Consider the following 15,540-nt stretch of genomic DNA (forward strand, 5'->3'; position numbering starts at 1 on the left):
CTAGAAGCAGGCAGGTGGCATTTTGAACTTTGCTCTGTGTGCAGCACAGAATGGGATTGTTGGGGGCAGGAGACCATACAGGAGCCCCAAAAGGAAGGGAAACTGGCCTCCCCTGGAGCTGGAGAGAAATGGCCAAATGGAAGAGTGATTTAGAGGGAAGACAATCAGGTGCAGAACAGGAAGCACTGAGCTCCACATGGTGATGTGGGGAGGGGGGTTCCGGTAAGAGACAAGTTTAGCAACTAGATCCTCTGTGGGACGGTGATTGGAGCCGGTCTGCAAGGAAGGAAATAGGGCATGAAAGTAGCCTTCACTGAGAAAAATGGCACTGGACAGCAGAGCGGGAACGTGAAAGGTGGCTCTTGCCCAAAAAGAAAGGTTATTGTTGTTGATGATATTGGCAAGTTGACTGCGGGCCCCAGATCCAGCCATGCAAGAGACCGTACGAGAACGATAACAAGCGTTAGCAGAGTCGTCCAAGGGAATAAAGGCCTCGTGAATTTTCCTTTAAAGGCCCCCTAGTGGAGGGGCGCCTGGGTGGCGCATTCACTGAAGCATCTGACTGTTGGTTTCAGCTCAGGTCATGATCTCAGGGTCTTAAGATCAAGCCACACATCACACTCCAGGCCCAGTGCCAAGTCTGCTTGAGATTCTTTCTCTCTCAAGTAAATAAATAAAACCTTTTTTTTTTTTTTTTAAGGTAGGGGGAGGCCCTAGTGGAAAGATGAGCCTTGGAGAAGAGGAGAACTGTTCCCCCCAGGGAAGGAAGGGGGCTGCAGCAGACAGTGCAGAACTCACACACTGGTCTGAGGTCCTGATGCGGTGCAGTCTTGTGGTTGGGGGCGTGAGCTGGATTTAGAACTGGCTTCCTCACACACCAGCTCTGTGACCTGTGGCAGGTGCCTTGAGCTCACTGTGCCTCTGTCTTGTATGTAAGATGACAGTAGTAATAGCTAATGAGGATTAATTGAATAGTAATATAATGCACTTAGACTAGTACCCCCTCCTTAGTAAAACACACAAAACAATAAATATTATATCAGGTATATAATAAATATTATATCAGGTAAACTGCATAAATTCCCTGAAATAAAACAAGAGCACTATGAGACGCTTCAGAGAATTTTGGTTTTAACTGCCGTTTCCCACAATGCTACTTTTTCCATGTCACCTTTTGATACTAAATGAGCTCTGGATAGTCTCTGGTTCCCTTTAAGCAAGACAGTAGACTGCATAGTGCGAAGTAGTAGGCAGTGTATTCATTATTCATAGCTTATCCCCAGTGGTGACCACAAAAGAAAGTTGTGAGGCACTCCCAGCTAAACCTTGGCAAAAGACTTCTTTCTTCTTAAAGTGATAGGAAATCCAAAATCAGGGCCTAAGGTAAGGAGTCACTGTCTGTCTTACTTAATTTCCAGATATAAAGCTAAACATGACCTCAACTTTGGTCTAATCCTGCCCAGAAGTGCAGGTCCTGGAGGGAGGTTGTGCTGTCGCCAGGCTGCCGGGACAGTGAGGTGTGCTGAGAGCTGGGTGGCTGGCCCTGGGCCGACCTCACTCGGGATTGCCCGAGGCTCCAGCATTCACATTTGCACTATGTAAAAGCATTTGGCACTAGGTTCCTAATTCTGTGTTCATGGTGTTAATTATTCATGAAGGGAACTGTGGGAAAACTACTAATTTCTGTAAATTACTTTACTGGACTGCTTTCTTTAATTTTTTTTAACTCTTCTTTTTTTGGCAATTCAGAGTCAATACGGTTCTAACTTATCTCTGTAAAAATAGTTTAAAAAAATACAGATGAAGACCACGTTGCTTCTTACCTCACCCAGTTACCTCTGTGTGGGGGTAGGGACTATAGTGTGAGGTGAAGCATTCCATCCTGCTTTCCGTGGGTAGCAGTTTACCCCACAAGTTTATTAAATAGTCTGTTCTTTATCCACGAATTTAAAACACTTCCTTTTTATGTTGATTTCCTGTATATAATAGGACCGTGTAGTTTTCCTGTCCCACTGATCAAGTCTGTGGGTTCTGCACTTCTCTGGTTCCTACAGAACCTTTCTGGTGGATGCACCTTGGAAGGAAAGCTCTCCCCAGCCTTTTGTTTCTTTCTAAAGATAGTTGTTTCTGAATAAGAATACGCTGTCAGCTCAGAGTAAGGGAGGATGGGTGGTGAAGACTTACTCTCCCTGCCTCCCAGAGGGCCTCCGCCCACATGCACCTTTTTGTTTTTCCTAATTCAAATGATACACTAAATACACAAAAATTTGAATTCCTAGAAGTAGAATCTTTGAGTTAATGGGTATTTTTATTTGGTAAGCATTCCAGAATGCCCTACAAACCCCTTAGTTATTTTATCTTTTTTTTTTAATTTCTTGACTATTTTTGTGAATCCACTTGTAGGTAAAACTGAATATTATCTTTTAAAGTGGCATTTTATTGAATTTCTGAATTAGTTTGGTGGAAGAGTATCTTTACAACATTGAGTCTTCCCATCCAACCCGGAATACCATAATGCCTCCTCCTACTTAGGCTCTCTCTATTTTGGTGACATGGTAGTTTGAAGAGACATGCGAGATGTATATCCAACTTAATAGGGCTTAAATACTTTTGAAGGAATAATAGTTTTAAGCAGAACTATCTCTGCTTTTGTGATACTGTTACTTGTACTAATGATGTTAAGTTCCTGAAAACTTTGTTTCTCCCTTTGGAAAATATGGTCCTTTTTTTTTTTTTTTTTTTTTTTTTTTTTTTTTTTTTTTTAAGATTTTATTTATTTGACATAGAGCTCTCAAGTAGGCAGAGAGAGGTGGGGAAGCAGGCTCCCTGCTGAACAGAAAGCCCAATGCGGGGCTCTATCCTAGGACCCTGAGATCATGACCTGAGCTGAAGGCAGAGACTTAACCCACTGACCAGGTGCCCCTGGTCTATTTTTTTTTTTTTTAAGATTTTGTCTATTTATCTGAAAGAGAACACAACCTGGGGGAGGGACATAGGCAGAGGGAGAAACAGACTCCCCGCTGAGCAGGGAACCTGATGGGGGGATTGATCCCAGGACCCTGAGATCATGACCTGAGCCAAAGGCAGACGCTTAACTGACTGAGTCATCCAGGAGCCCCATGAAAATATGGTCTGTTTTATTCTATATTTTTTAGGAACAGAAATCTGAAAAAATGCAACTTATCCCTATTGGTGAAATTGTACTTGTAAGCACACATATAGTCTTCATGAGTAAATTAGTTAAACAAAAATGTGAAGTTCTGACTTATTCTTGCAGGATATTAATGCCCATGCCTGTGTTACTGGTAAGCCTATCAGTCAGGGCGGGATCCACGGGCGGATCTCTGCTACTGGCCGAGGAGTCTTCCATGGGATTGAAAATTTCATCAACGAAGCTTCTTACATGAGTATTTTAGGAATGACACCAGGGTTTGGAGATAAAACATTCGTTGTTCAGGTAAAAATGTTTGTTCTCTTAAAGAATAACTGATACACATAAAGTAAGTTTTTCAGTGTTTTTAGATTTGCAGTTTTTAAAAGGTCATTCTATTGAATCTCTTTAAGTGTTAGAGTGGATATTTCCAGAGTAATACGCACTTGATGATTCATGTGACTAGAACCACATTTAGTGTCTTGCAGATACATATGAAACTATCACCAACTTCTTTTGGTCAATATTTAAATTGAAATTGTTTTCAGAAGGGGAAAGGTTTGCACAGTGACCCAGATTTTAACTTTCAGGAGGAATTTGCTTGGTATTTGGTTATTTTACTGAGTGCAATCTAAATTAAGTTGAATGCTACTTTAGAATAGAATTTGTATTCCTCCCAGTTAGTGACTTTAGTATTTTTACAACCATAAGATGTGTGGTCATCAGGGACTGAGGACTTGGGGTGTGACTGACACCACGGCCATTTTTTCACAAGCCAACAAGGCTGCACCCACCTGAACTTCTTCAGGACTCGCTGTCACAGATAACAGAGCATGGGGCTCCACATTCTTAAAGAGAAACTGATTGCTGAAGAGAAGCCATCTAGTACATTTGTTTCTTGTGGCAAAAGGGTTTCGAGAATGACTCTAAATAAAGAGAATGTGTCTTGGTCAAAATACGACTCTTACCATCTGTATTAAAACCTTGGCTTTTGTGTCATGTGTAATTGTTCTTTATAGGGATTTGGTAATGTGGGCCTGCACTCTATGAGATACTTACATCGTTTTGGTGCTAAATGTGTGGGTGTCGGTGAGTCTGACGGGAGCATATGGAATCCAGATGGTATTGACCCAAAGGAACTGGAAGACTTCAAATTGGTATGTTAATCTAACATCTGAACAGTCTGGCTATGGCTACCCTGAGTATTGTAAAGTTGAAATAAGCCCCATTAAAATCTACTTCCATTACTTACTTTTTAAAATGTAACCCAAAGAGCTCTCAGTAGATGTGTCTTCGTATCATGGGCACTAATCATAAACACTGAAGCCATGGTGCACCTGCCGTTAATTCTGACTCCTCAACCAATTGCAGCAACATGGATCAATCCTGGGCTTCCCCAAGGCAAAGCCCTACGAAGGGAGCATCTTGGAAGCTGACTGTGACATCCTGATCCCTGCTGCCAGTGAGAAGCAGCTGACCAAGTCCAATGCACCTCGAGTCAAAGCCAAGGTGAGAGCTTGGTGGAACTGGGATCTTACAGTGTAGAGTGAACCTGAAGGTCACAGAAAAGCTCTTAACTGGCTTTCCTCCTCTTTTTTTTTTTTTTTTTTTTAAACTGCTTTATTGGGCTATAATTCACATACCATACAATTCACCCAAGTGTAAAATTTAATGGCTTTGTATATACACAGAATAATTAAATTTAAACTGGAGTTCTACCCACACACACACCCCTTGCGGACCCGGTGAAGGGAGGCGATGATGTTGCTGGCATTTCTGTATGTCCTGACTCTCTCGCAGATTATTGCTGAGGGTGCCAACGGGCCCACAACTCCAGAGGCTGATAAGATCTTCCTGGAAAGGAACATTATGGTGATTCCCGTAAGTCATCCGTTTTTGCCAGGTTTTATATGCACTTGGAATCCTAACTCTCTTCTGCGATGAACTGGGGAGGGAAAAGGGTCATCCTTTAATTTCCCAAACTATACTGAATTTTTTATCTTTATTTCGCTTTAAAGAAAATAGAGTAGAAGCCTGGTTGGTTAGTGTATTAAAAAAGACCTGTCAGTGTCCACTTTGGCCTGAACATTTTCTTCCAACTTCAGGCTCTTTCTTGTATGTATTAGCTTGCTTAAGAATCCAGTTATATAAATAATGTATATTGTGCTAGAAATAACGAATTCTTACTCTAACTCCAAGCTTTTCTATAATTTCTAACCTTGTGCACTTCAAATGTCTCTTGCTGCTTTACTCAGAAAGCTCATAGAAAGAATGTGTGCTTAGGTTATCCGTGCGTGAGCTTGGGGTCTATACCGGCAGGTTATTTACAAGAGGAAGTGAATGTGGATTTGTGATGCATTTAAACTTTTTGTCAAAAGCTCTTAAGAAATTCAGGTTAGCTGAAACAAGACTGCCCTTAGATAGTAGGAGAAGGAATGCTGATCTTCTTTCTGGTGAGGCACGCTTTGGGCAATCCAGTGGTTGGTGGAGAACATGTTCTCTCCCAAGCTGATCAGATGCTTGTTAGTTAATAAACCAAAAAAGTTTTTTGTTTTTTTTGTTGTTTTTTTTTTTTTTCAAAATGGAAAAAACCTCTAGTGAATTGGAAAGGATGTTTGTTAAATTTAAGTGTGAAATTCCTGATATAATCTAAGGTATATTTGGGAAGTTTAAGGCTTAATCTGCTTTAATACGAAAATGGAGCTCTGATGTCCACTGAAAGCATTTGCTAAAGCCATCATCTGCTCATTTCTTTGGCGTCTTCCCTGTATTTCTGTGTATAGGATCTCTACTTGAATGCAGGAGGAGTGACAGTGTCTTACTTTGAGTGGCTGAAGAATCTTAATCATGTCAGCTATGGCCGTTTGACCTTCAAATATGAAAGGGATTCTAACTACCACTTGCTGAGTGAGTTCTGATGGCCTTCCTTGTTCAGAAATCATCCTTGGGGCCCACTAAAAGGCTGAAAAAAGCTTGTACTTAAAAAGGACTACTTTCCTTTTTGTAATCCCAGAGATCTTAATCTCAGAATAGGAAATTATATTATTGTCTCATGAGTCTTAGGACCAAAAATATATGATTTCTTTGTGGGTAGTCAACTTACTGACTCTCTCAAGTAAATTTCTGTCCAGATGTTTATTCTATGCTGTAATGTTCCCCTAACAGAATCTACAAGTTAGTAAGTAGAAAGAGTTTCCTTTTAATAAGCCAGGAACTCCTGTTGATACTCACTCATTTTGACCTCTGGTTGCTCTTAGTTAAGGCCTTTCTAGTGTCAAGAATTTTGGAGTCTTCTGATGAGAATGCGGTTTTTCTTTGACTAGAGTAGGCTCCAGAGTTAACGGTCTCATTGCATCCAGCTGAAGTAAGACCAAGGCCTCCGACGGAGCTTCACTCAGCCCGCTCTGAGAATCTGGGTGAAGGCTTCCATCCATTTCCGTTTCTTTCTCCCTCAGCGTTTTCTTTTTAACAGAGCCAAGGAAAAACCCTGGTAATGGGTGTTATGGAAACAGAGCACTGACCTAAATTCACATTTATAGGAATCTGGCAGAGTTCTAAGTGATTAACCCATTTATGGCATTAGTGTTGAAGTCTTTATTTTTTTTTTTTTTAAGATTTTATTTATTTATTTCAGAGAAAGAGTGCGGAGCACATAGAGGGAGGGCAGAGGGAGAGGGAGAAGCAGGCTCCCTGCTGAGCAGGGCCCCCCCCCCCCCCCCCCCGCCAATGTGGGCTCCTTCCTAAGATCCTGAGATCATGACCTGAGCAAAAGGCAGATGCTTAATGAACTGAGCCACCCAGGAGCCCCCAAGGCTTCTAAACTCTAGTAGTGTCTGGGTTGTGGATATAGTTTGAAACTACTACTGGTTCTTCTTCTTCTTCTTTTTTTTTTTTTCTACTAGCAGTATTTTAATTTCACCTCTTGGCTTTCTGCAGTGTCTGTTCAAGAGAGCTTGGAAAGAAAATTTGGAAAGCATGGTGGAACTATTCCCATTGTACCCACAGCCGAGTTCCAAGACAGGATATCGGTGAGTGTGCTGTGACAGGTCCGCACTCTCCACACACAGTCTGCTCTTCTGTAGACCCAGGCAGAGGGATCGGGGTAAGGGGTGGTTGGCAGCATGGTGGTAATGACGATCTGTGTGTGCTTTGTACAGTCCTCTCTCCTTACATGCTAAACACTGAGTAAGAATTGTAGTTTTTTTTTTTTTAAGATTTTATTTATTTATTTGACAGAGATCACACGTAGGCAGAAAGGCAGGCAGAGGAGGAGGAGGGGGGAAGCAGGCTCCCCGCCAAGCAGAGAGCCCAATGCGGGGCTTAATCCCAGGACCCTGGGATCATGACCTGAGCCAAAGGCAGAGGCTTTAACCCACTGAGCCACCCAGACACACAAGAATTATAGTTTAAAGTAAATATTTACGGCTTTTCTGGTCTTGAAAAACTTAAAAAAGCTTTACACAAAACAAACTAAAGAAAAGTAAACATGAAATTTTGCTGTACGAAGAATTGAAATTGCTATGTGGACATGAAGAAGCGTGAAAGGAAGCCGGTAGAAAAGGTATCTGAGTGTGTATTAGCTATTGACGGGACCAAGTAAGAGCACACACACGTCACAAAGAGAACATCGTCCCTGGTAAAGGGCAGAGACATGAAAAACAAAGTCACGGGAAAAAAGAAAATGCTCATTCTCGCCGTTAAAGAAATACAAATTAAAATAAGTTTTCTTTAATGTATTAAACTAGCAAAAACCATCCGTGGATCTTACATTTACTGTGTCTGTGGGGAAACCGTATACCTTTTTTTTTTTTTTTAAAGAATTTTTTTTTTATAAGATTTTATTTATTTATTTATTTGACAGAGAGAGAGATCACAAGTAGGCAGAGAGACAGGCAAGCAGGCTAGGCTCCCTGCTGAGCAGAGAGCCCAATGCGGGGCTCAATCCTAGGACCCCGGGACCATGACCTGAGCCGAAGGCAGATGCTTTAACCCACTGAGCCACCCAGGTGCCCCACAGTGTACCTTTATTTTGGTGATGAGGCAAATTGGCACAGCTCTTCGGAAAAGTTGAAGACCTATGACAGTTTTCCTGCCCATGGGCACCGTCATAATATCCCCTCTGGGAATTTACCCGGTTGATCCTGAGAAAATCATTCTAAAGGAGAGAAAATCATTCTAAAGGAGAGGAATGATGTCACACGTGGTGATGTCACTGGAACAGTGTTCGCAGTCAGGTTTTTAAATTAGGTTTGATTTAACCGTCTACATGCACATGGGTGGGAAATGGCCAAGTTACAATAAATACGTCTTTATATGAAGTATTTAGTCATAGAAAGTAATGTAAGATGAGATTACAACATGGAAGGAAAGTTAGGGTTTTCTTTTGAAGAATAGAAGGTGCTTTGCCACTCTGGTATTAACCATTGCCCTAAATGAGACTTCACCTTTCCCAGAGCTGTGTCTCAGTTCTGGTCCCTCTGCCTGCAGTGCCCTGACCCGCTCCCTGCCTGAGTACCCCAGCCCTGAAGGTCCCACTGCATGCGGGAATTGCACACGTCCTTCATCACACGTGTCCCTGCACTGCCAGGACTTGTTAACTGCCCTTAGATGGGCTTCCTGCTCCTCCCTGTGGCCGCCTATGTCCTGGTACTGAAGCCTCGAAAGGGACTACAAGAGGAGGACAGCCAGTTAGGAAGACAGCCATGATGACTTGCTTTTTATCCTTTTTAATTTAATTTTATTTTATTTTTAAGATTGACTTATTTGACAGAGAAATCACAAGTGCGCAGAGAGAGGGTGGGAAGCAGGCTCCTTGCTGAGCAGAGAACCCGATGCGGGGCTTGATCCCAGGACCCTGAGATCATGACCTGAGCTGAAGGCAGAAGCCTAACCCACTGAGCCACCCAGGCACCTCATTATCCTTGTTTAAATAATCTTTGCCCAGTGTGTTGGACTCAGAATTTCCAAACACTTTCAGTGCTTCAGATGTTGAACTGAATTGCTATTTCTCATCTCTTACTGACTTATTATAGGAGTCTTGTGGTATTAGTTTAAAAAACAGTTTTTATTCCAGCCCCTTCCCTCCCACTCCCCCATCCCCAGCCAAGCTCGGGCCCTGCCAGGACTTTCATCATTGACCACCACCCCACCCCATCCCCACTCTTCAGTCCTCTTGTTGTCTGACTTAAAAACTCCACACTGCATCATTAAGTCATACCCTCATCTTGTTTTGCCTCAGCATACCCCCTTGCTAACCCCTGAACCCTGATGAAACCCGAGTCTGCTCCCTCCACACCTGTCCCTTGTGGGCTGGAGGCCCTGCCCACTGCTTCATCCTGACCCGAACCTCAAGTCTACAGCCGGCGCTGCCTGGCAGTTCTCCTGCCTCTCCCTGTTCCACTTTCTCATTCTCTTCTCCCCTGCATTCCAGCACATGACCCAGGATCTGTCCACGGAGTAGACTTCCCCGGCACTTGGCGCCTGCACCTTGTCTCTTGTCGCCTCTCCTCTGGTTCCAGAGTGGCTCTGGGTACCTCCATCTAAGCCCAGTGGCCTGTTTTCACCCCCTGAAATGCGCTGCCTTCCCTTCTCTTCCGCATCAGCAGTCATTCCTGACAGTGTGCTTAATGCAGTCTTTAAAAAATTCAATCTCAATCCCAGTTCCTCTTCCAGACTTGGTTCTTGCCATTTTTATTTCGCTCATACCAGACATCCTTGAGACTTGTGTGCAGTGTCTCCGTGCGCTGACACCCACCACTCCTCCAAAACTGTTCTTGACCAGATGACCTGTGGCATCAGGCACTGCCACACCCATGGTCGATTTTCTGTCCTCCTCTTCCTTCGCTGATCAGCAGCTGTTGTCACAGGAGATCATTCCCCCTGAAATAGTTTCTTCTCTTAGCTTCCAAGACCCTGCACCCTCACTGGTATCTTCGTGCTTCCCCAGCCATTCCTGAGCATTTGCCCTCTGCCATCCTCATTGCCTCTCCCTGCTGCTCTTCGTGGTGGAAAGCCTCGGGCCCTGGATCACTTCAGTGTCTGAATTCAGAATTTTAGTGATCTCCCTCCGTTCTGGTTTTAAGTCCACAAATAGGCTGACTCCCTCCACCAGAATATCAACTCCGTGAGAACAGAGAATTTTCATTATTTTGTTCTCTGCTCTGCCCCCAGTGCCTAGAAGAGTGCTTGGTATGTGGTAGCTGCTCCATGAATGTTTCACGAGGGAATGAGTGAGTGAGAAAGAGCAGTAATCCCACTTGGAAAGGAAGTTGTTTTTCTTCTTCCTAAGTTGATAGGACGGAACAAAGTTTGACCCAGATGTTTCTCAGTGATACAGATTTTACAGATACACACCTTCTGAAGGGACAAGAATGCTGACGAGACGAAGGTCAGCATAGACCCCTGTGGTTGGCGACCCAGTTTTTAAGTTTTCATCTGGCATAGCCAGATTTGTATTTGACAGCTGGGTAGGACATATTAGAAAGGGGGTGATCATTAATTGTCCTAGAATTTTAAGAAAGCATCTAGAAACTAGATAGAGGAGTCTGTTGAAACAAATTGACTTAAGGAAGTAATTGGCATGGGAAGATGAGCTGACTTGGTGGTCGAAGGCCCTGGGTTATACCCCAGCTCTAAAAATGGCTGTCTGTAACCATGGCCAACTTCTCTGGTCGTCGGCACTCTCTTCAGTGGAATGAGGGGATAACAAGGAGCTGCTGAGCTCTGTTCAGCTTTCCACATTGGCACTGCTGTGTACGTGGCCAGGATCCTTCCGCAGGGCTGCTGTTGGAGGTGGCCAGACTCCTTTCTGGGCCCCTTACAATGTCCCTGTTAGCTGCAGAACAGAGGTGAGCCATGAAGTGGACAGTGTAACGTGCTGCTGTGGTCCATCTGCTCTCAGAGGGGCAACTTGTGCTGGACTCGCTACTCGCCCCCATGTTTTCCTCCTGCAAGCTCTTCTGTGTGCATTGTTTTACCATCTTACTTCATGAGTTACTTGTTTGTCAAATATAATGAAAACCAAGCTGTGATTAAAACACAACTATTTAAGGCACTTGTGTGGCTCAGTGGGTTAAGCCTCTGCCTTCGGCTCAGGTCATGATCCCAGCGTCCTGGGATCGAGTCCCGCATCGGTCTCCTTGCTTGTCGGGGAGTCCGCTTCCCCCTCTCCCTCTCCCCCCCTGCCTGCACTCTATCTCTTGTTTTTCTTTCAAAAAAAAAAACAAAAACCTAAAAAAAAAAAAAAAAACACACACACACACACAACACACAACTATTTAAATAGCTATTTAGATACCTTACAGAAAAATTTTTAAAAAGATACGTATAGGAATTAAATATGTCTTTACCAAAAGACAACACAGTTCTCTCTGGCTGTATATTGATTGAAGAATCCTTTGTGTGGTTATAAATGAAGCGTGTCTGTGTGTGGTGGTGTTAAACTTCTCTTCGTTTTCTGCCCAGGGCGCCTCCGAGAAGGACATCGTGCACTCCGGCTTGGCATACACCATGGAGCGCTCTGCCAGGGTACGTGTGCAGGTGCTCCTGGCAAGTCTGCTCCCGCATGGAGCCCCGCTCGGCCGGGTCCTCCAGGCGGCCAGACTTTGCGGTCTGTTCACATGTTCTTCAGGAACGTGTAGCAGAAGGCTGGCTTTTTCAGGCTCACCTGATGGGCAGTGTTTCCACTGTCTATAGTATGTTCCCCAGGCTCTGGGAAATCGATAACAGCAGGTTAGGCGGGAGTGATGTGTGGTGTCGTTACACCACTCTGTTGGGTCTGCAGGGAACTACCTCACGAGGGGATTTGCTGTTAAGTAAAAGGATTTTTTACCATTTGGTCTTTATTTCAATACCTTAAACACAATTTGAGTCCAGTTTTCCTGATTTCTTCTTTAGATTCCGCCCACCTGGCTTTAAGTTGAAATCGCATAAGCAGACCTTAACGGTGGTGCTTGCTGTTAATTTTTTTTTTAATGTGATATCATTGACATGCCATAAATTCACCCTTTTAAAGCACACAGTCCTCAACTTTATCTTCCCAAGACTATGTAGCCGTCACCGCTCAGTCCAGAACATTTTCAGCACCACCCCATTCTTAGTTCTGTAGAATCCTCACCAAGTGTAACAGTGAGCTCAGTCCAGCTAACAGGATGTCTGACGGACAGAGACGCGATTCATATTTGAGAGCAACTTCTCATTGCCACCTAATCGGTAACATGTATTAGTCTGGAGAGTTGTCCTTCTCAATGGGGTTCAGTGGCCAAAGAGTCTCACACTGACGTGGGGGTGGGTTCGCCTCACGGGGCCCATGTGCGCCTTCTGTGTTCATGGCCATGGCCCAGCTGCTGGGGTCGGGGTTGTCTTCACTGTGTTTTCTCTGGCCTTCCAGCAAATCATGCGCACTGCCATGAAGTACAATCTGGGTTTGGATCTGAGAACGGCTGCCTATGTCAACGCCATTGAGAAAGTCTTCAAGGTGTACAATGAAGCCGGTGTGACCTTCACATAGACGGAGTGTGGCTGACCTCTTCACTGCCCTCTTCCCCTCTTCATCTGCAGACCCTTCACAAGTTTACATGTAACCACAGAAATCTCTCTCTCTCTCTCTCTCTCTCGACTTCCTAGATAAATGGACGTCATTCTCAACAAGTCAGTCGAAATCCGCCCCTTTGAGAAAAAAGAAATTAAGGTTAGGGGATCATATGTAAGCTGATGAATATGGAAGTAGAAATTCCCTAGGCCAGAGAGCCATATAGGTATTTGGCTGTTAATGAAGGTCTCCTCCGTCTGTCTTGCTACTGTGCTCTGCGGCTACTTCCAGTACAGTCAGAGCTGGGGACAGGAACACACCTGTTGGCCAAGAGCAGCCAGTTGCTTGCTGCTTCAGCTCTGCACGAGTCTGACACATGCTGGAGCTTGGCCGCCTCTGAGCCACGGGTGTGGGGCATTTTCAAAAGGTGGCATGGTCCTCAAGTGAGTTACTGGTATTTTACATCAGCAAAATAACTCAGTTTTACCAATTGTGACAAAAATAAAAGCTGTTTCTCTTTATGCATTTTATTCTCTTAGAATAAAATAAGTACATGCTGCTGTAATAAAACTGCCTTTAATCACTTACCAAGCCTAACCTTGACTCAAGCAGTGAATGCCTATAAACGTAATAAATGAAAAAAAGCTAGTATTTTTATAATATAAAACAGTATCATTTATAGCTTATCAATCATGTATTGTCCAGCAAAAAATGAAAAGCCTGATGGAGAATTAAGTTATCTTCATACCTGCAAATGGTGGAGGCTATTTTTGTTAAGACTGTCAGAATTTACTAACTGCAATTATGACATAGAGTCCAAAGAGTGCAGTAACCTCCTTATCATGTTAATTAATTGTTCTCTTTTGAAGATCTACTGTGTTGTCTAATTGAACAATAATTCAAGTAGAGTGTCCCAGAAAAAAACCACTCAGGCTCCCACTTTGGAGTCTAGCTGGCGGCTCCGAGCCCTGCCAGTGACCCCGCTCGGCCTGACCTGGTGTCCTCTTTGAGAGGCCTGGATTCTGCGCACAGCTTCATTACCACTGGGCTGGAAACAACCTTGGGTTGAGAGTTTCGTTTGGGAGTTACTTCGCCAGGGCCTTTTGAGCAGTAGTGTCCCAATGGAGTACTAGATATTATTTATGTAAGAATGAGCTTTTTTTTTTTTTTTTTTTTGCTTTTTTTTTTTTTTTTAAAACAACAATATCCTTTCAGAAATTTCTAACTACTTTGTAACTGCATGACTTAACCTGGTGATAAAAGCAGTTATTAAAAGTCTACCTTTTCCAAAGCTTATGCTTCCTGTGATTCTGTGTTTTCATATTTAAGAGTAACTTTCTGTAAATAATTAAACTAAGTTGGGTTTCTGAAATTTTTGGAACCACCTGTATAACATTTCTTTCCACTATATATTATGAGCCACCCAGATTTTATTCTCGAATTCTTTAATGTTTCATTCTGTTAAGCAGTATCAATGGCTGTTCTTGGGGAGGAGGTTCTGGTATTCAAAGCTGATATACCTAGGTAATTTTTAGTGCCTTTTTTAATGAAGGAACTTTTCAGTGATCAGGGATTTGTTTTTAATAATTGAGCCACAGCTTGTAACACCTTAGGGCAGAATACTAACCATGGTTGGCAGAACTAGATCCTAGACCTGACTCCACCAGTCACTCACTGAGCTGCCAAATCTGGAGCTTTGCTTCCAACTGGACTGTTTTGTCCCAATTCTGTCTAGAACGCCTGCGGTTCTGAGCATCAAGTCAGGCAGTAGGTAAAGAAGCCCCCGACACCAGGGACACAGGGAGCCCTTCCCAGGCTGCTCTGTCTACTTGCACTCCTACCAGGTGTGAAAGGGGATGGTAAGTCTTCATGGTGGCCTTTGTCTTAACAACATTGGGACTATTCGTATGTGTTTTTTTTATACATATATTTTTATTCAAGAGAGAGCGAGAGAGCGAGCACAGAGGGAGAGTGAGGAGAAGCAGACTCCCCACTGAGTGGAGAGCCCAATGTGGGGCTCAATCGCAGGACCCTGGAATCATGACCAAGCCAAAGACACACTCAACTAACTGAGCCACCCAGGTGCCCCTTTGCAGTGGTTATTTAAAGATAAGGTAGACGTTGATGTTCGTTGCAGATACTAATGTTAGGAAACCTGAATCATGCTTGCTAGCTGTATAGAGTGCTGGTGTCAACTTTGGTTTCCAGGGGTTTGAGTTTGAAAATCCTGGTAGTTAGTCTTTCAGCTTTACTGAAATTTTCTAGTTTATTTACTATTCATAATTTTTAAAAATTACATATACTACTCTAAAATTAATTGCTTCTGAAATAGCCACAGATGGCTCAGGTGACATGTGAAAAATACTTCACTCTCGCCTGGTGAAGCCCTACACCACAATGTGTTCTAATTACCCGACAGAGTTCAGGGAAGTGAGACGGAAAAGCTTGGTTTTCGGTTTGGGAGGCAATTTTTTGTTTATTTTTTTCCTTAGTGCTTCTGGTAACTCAAGTTACTAGGATTGGTGATGGACTTTTTACACAAAAACCTTAGCATATTAACTTACTAGCTTTAAGTAAATTCATTATTCCCTAAACCTCCCTGGTAGACTTCTTGGCCGTGCTATACTTTCAGACAGTCCAGCCATGGCAGAGGAAGGGAACTGCATCTATAGGCCTTGCACAGAGACTCCTGTGAAAGCCTTTTTGCTTTGTAATATGAGTATTAGGATTTTTTTCCACAAATTACTTTTATTAGCTCCTTTGTATTGATGTTCAAAGCTTACACAGTGGTTTAGGCAGTTTCTTAACCTCCATGCGGTTGATAGTTCAGGCCCGGTAGTTCCTTGTTTGGGGGACTACC

The 15,540-nt window shown here is 43.4% G+C and overlaps 1 protein-coding gene across 1 annotated transcript in view; it reads left to right on the forward strand.

The window, feature by feature from the left end:
* The window catches only part of GLUD1 (glutamate dehydrogenase 1), a 37,226-nt gene extending 23,373 nt beyond the window's left edge, over positions 1 to 13,853 (forward strand). The window contains exons 6-13 of the mRNA XM_032838240.1: positions 3,278 to 3,457; positions 4,171 to 4,308; positions 4,523 to 4,660; positions 4,952 to 5,032; positions 5,935 to 6,058; positions 7,088 to 7,179; positions 11,615 to 11,677; positions 12,540 to 13,853. Of these exons, the coding sequence (XP_032694131.1) occupies positions 3,278 to 3,457; positions 4,171 to 4,308; positions 4,523 to 4,660; positions 4,952 to 5,032; positions 5,935 to 6,058; positions 7,088 to 7,179; positions 11,615 to 11,677; positions 12,540 to 12,659 (936 nt within the window). The 3' untranslated portion in view covers positions 12,660 to 13,853. The remainder of the gene's footprint in view (positions 1 to 3,277; positions 3,458 to 4,170; positions 4,309 to 4,522; positions 4,661 to 4,951; positions 5,033 to 5,934; positions 6,059 to 7,087; positions 7,180 to 11,614; positions 11,678 to 12,539) is intronic.
* Positions 13,854 to 15,540: the final 1,687 nt, after the last annotated feature.

Source organism: Lontra canadensis, unplaced genomic scaffold (assembly GCF_010015895.1).
Source record: "Lontra canadensis isolate GAN:19392208 unplaced genomic scaffold, GSC_riverotter_1.0 scaffold3, whole genome shotgun sequence".
In the NCBI taxonomy this organism is placed as follows: Eukaryota; Metazoa; Chordata; class Mammalia; order Carnivora; family Mustelidae; genus Lontra; species Lontra canadensis.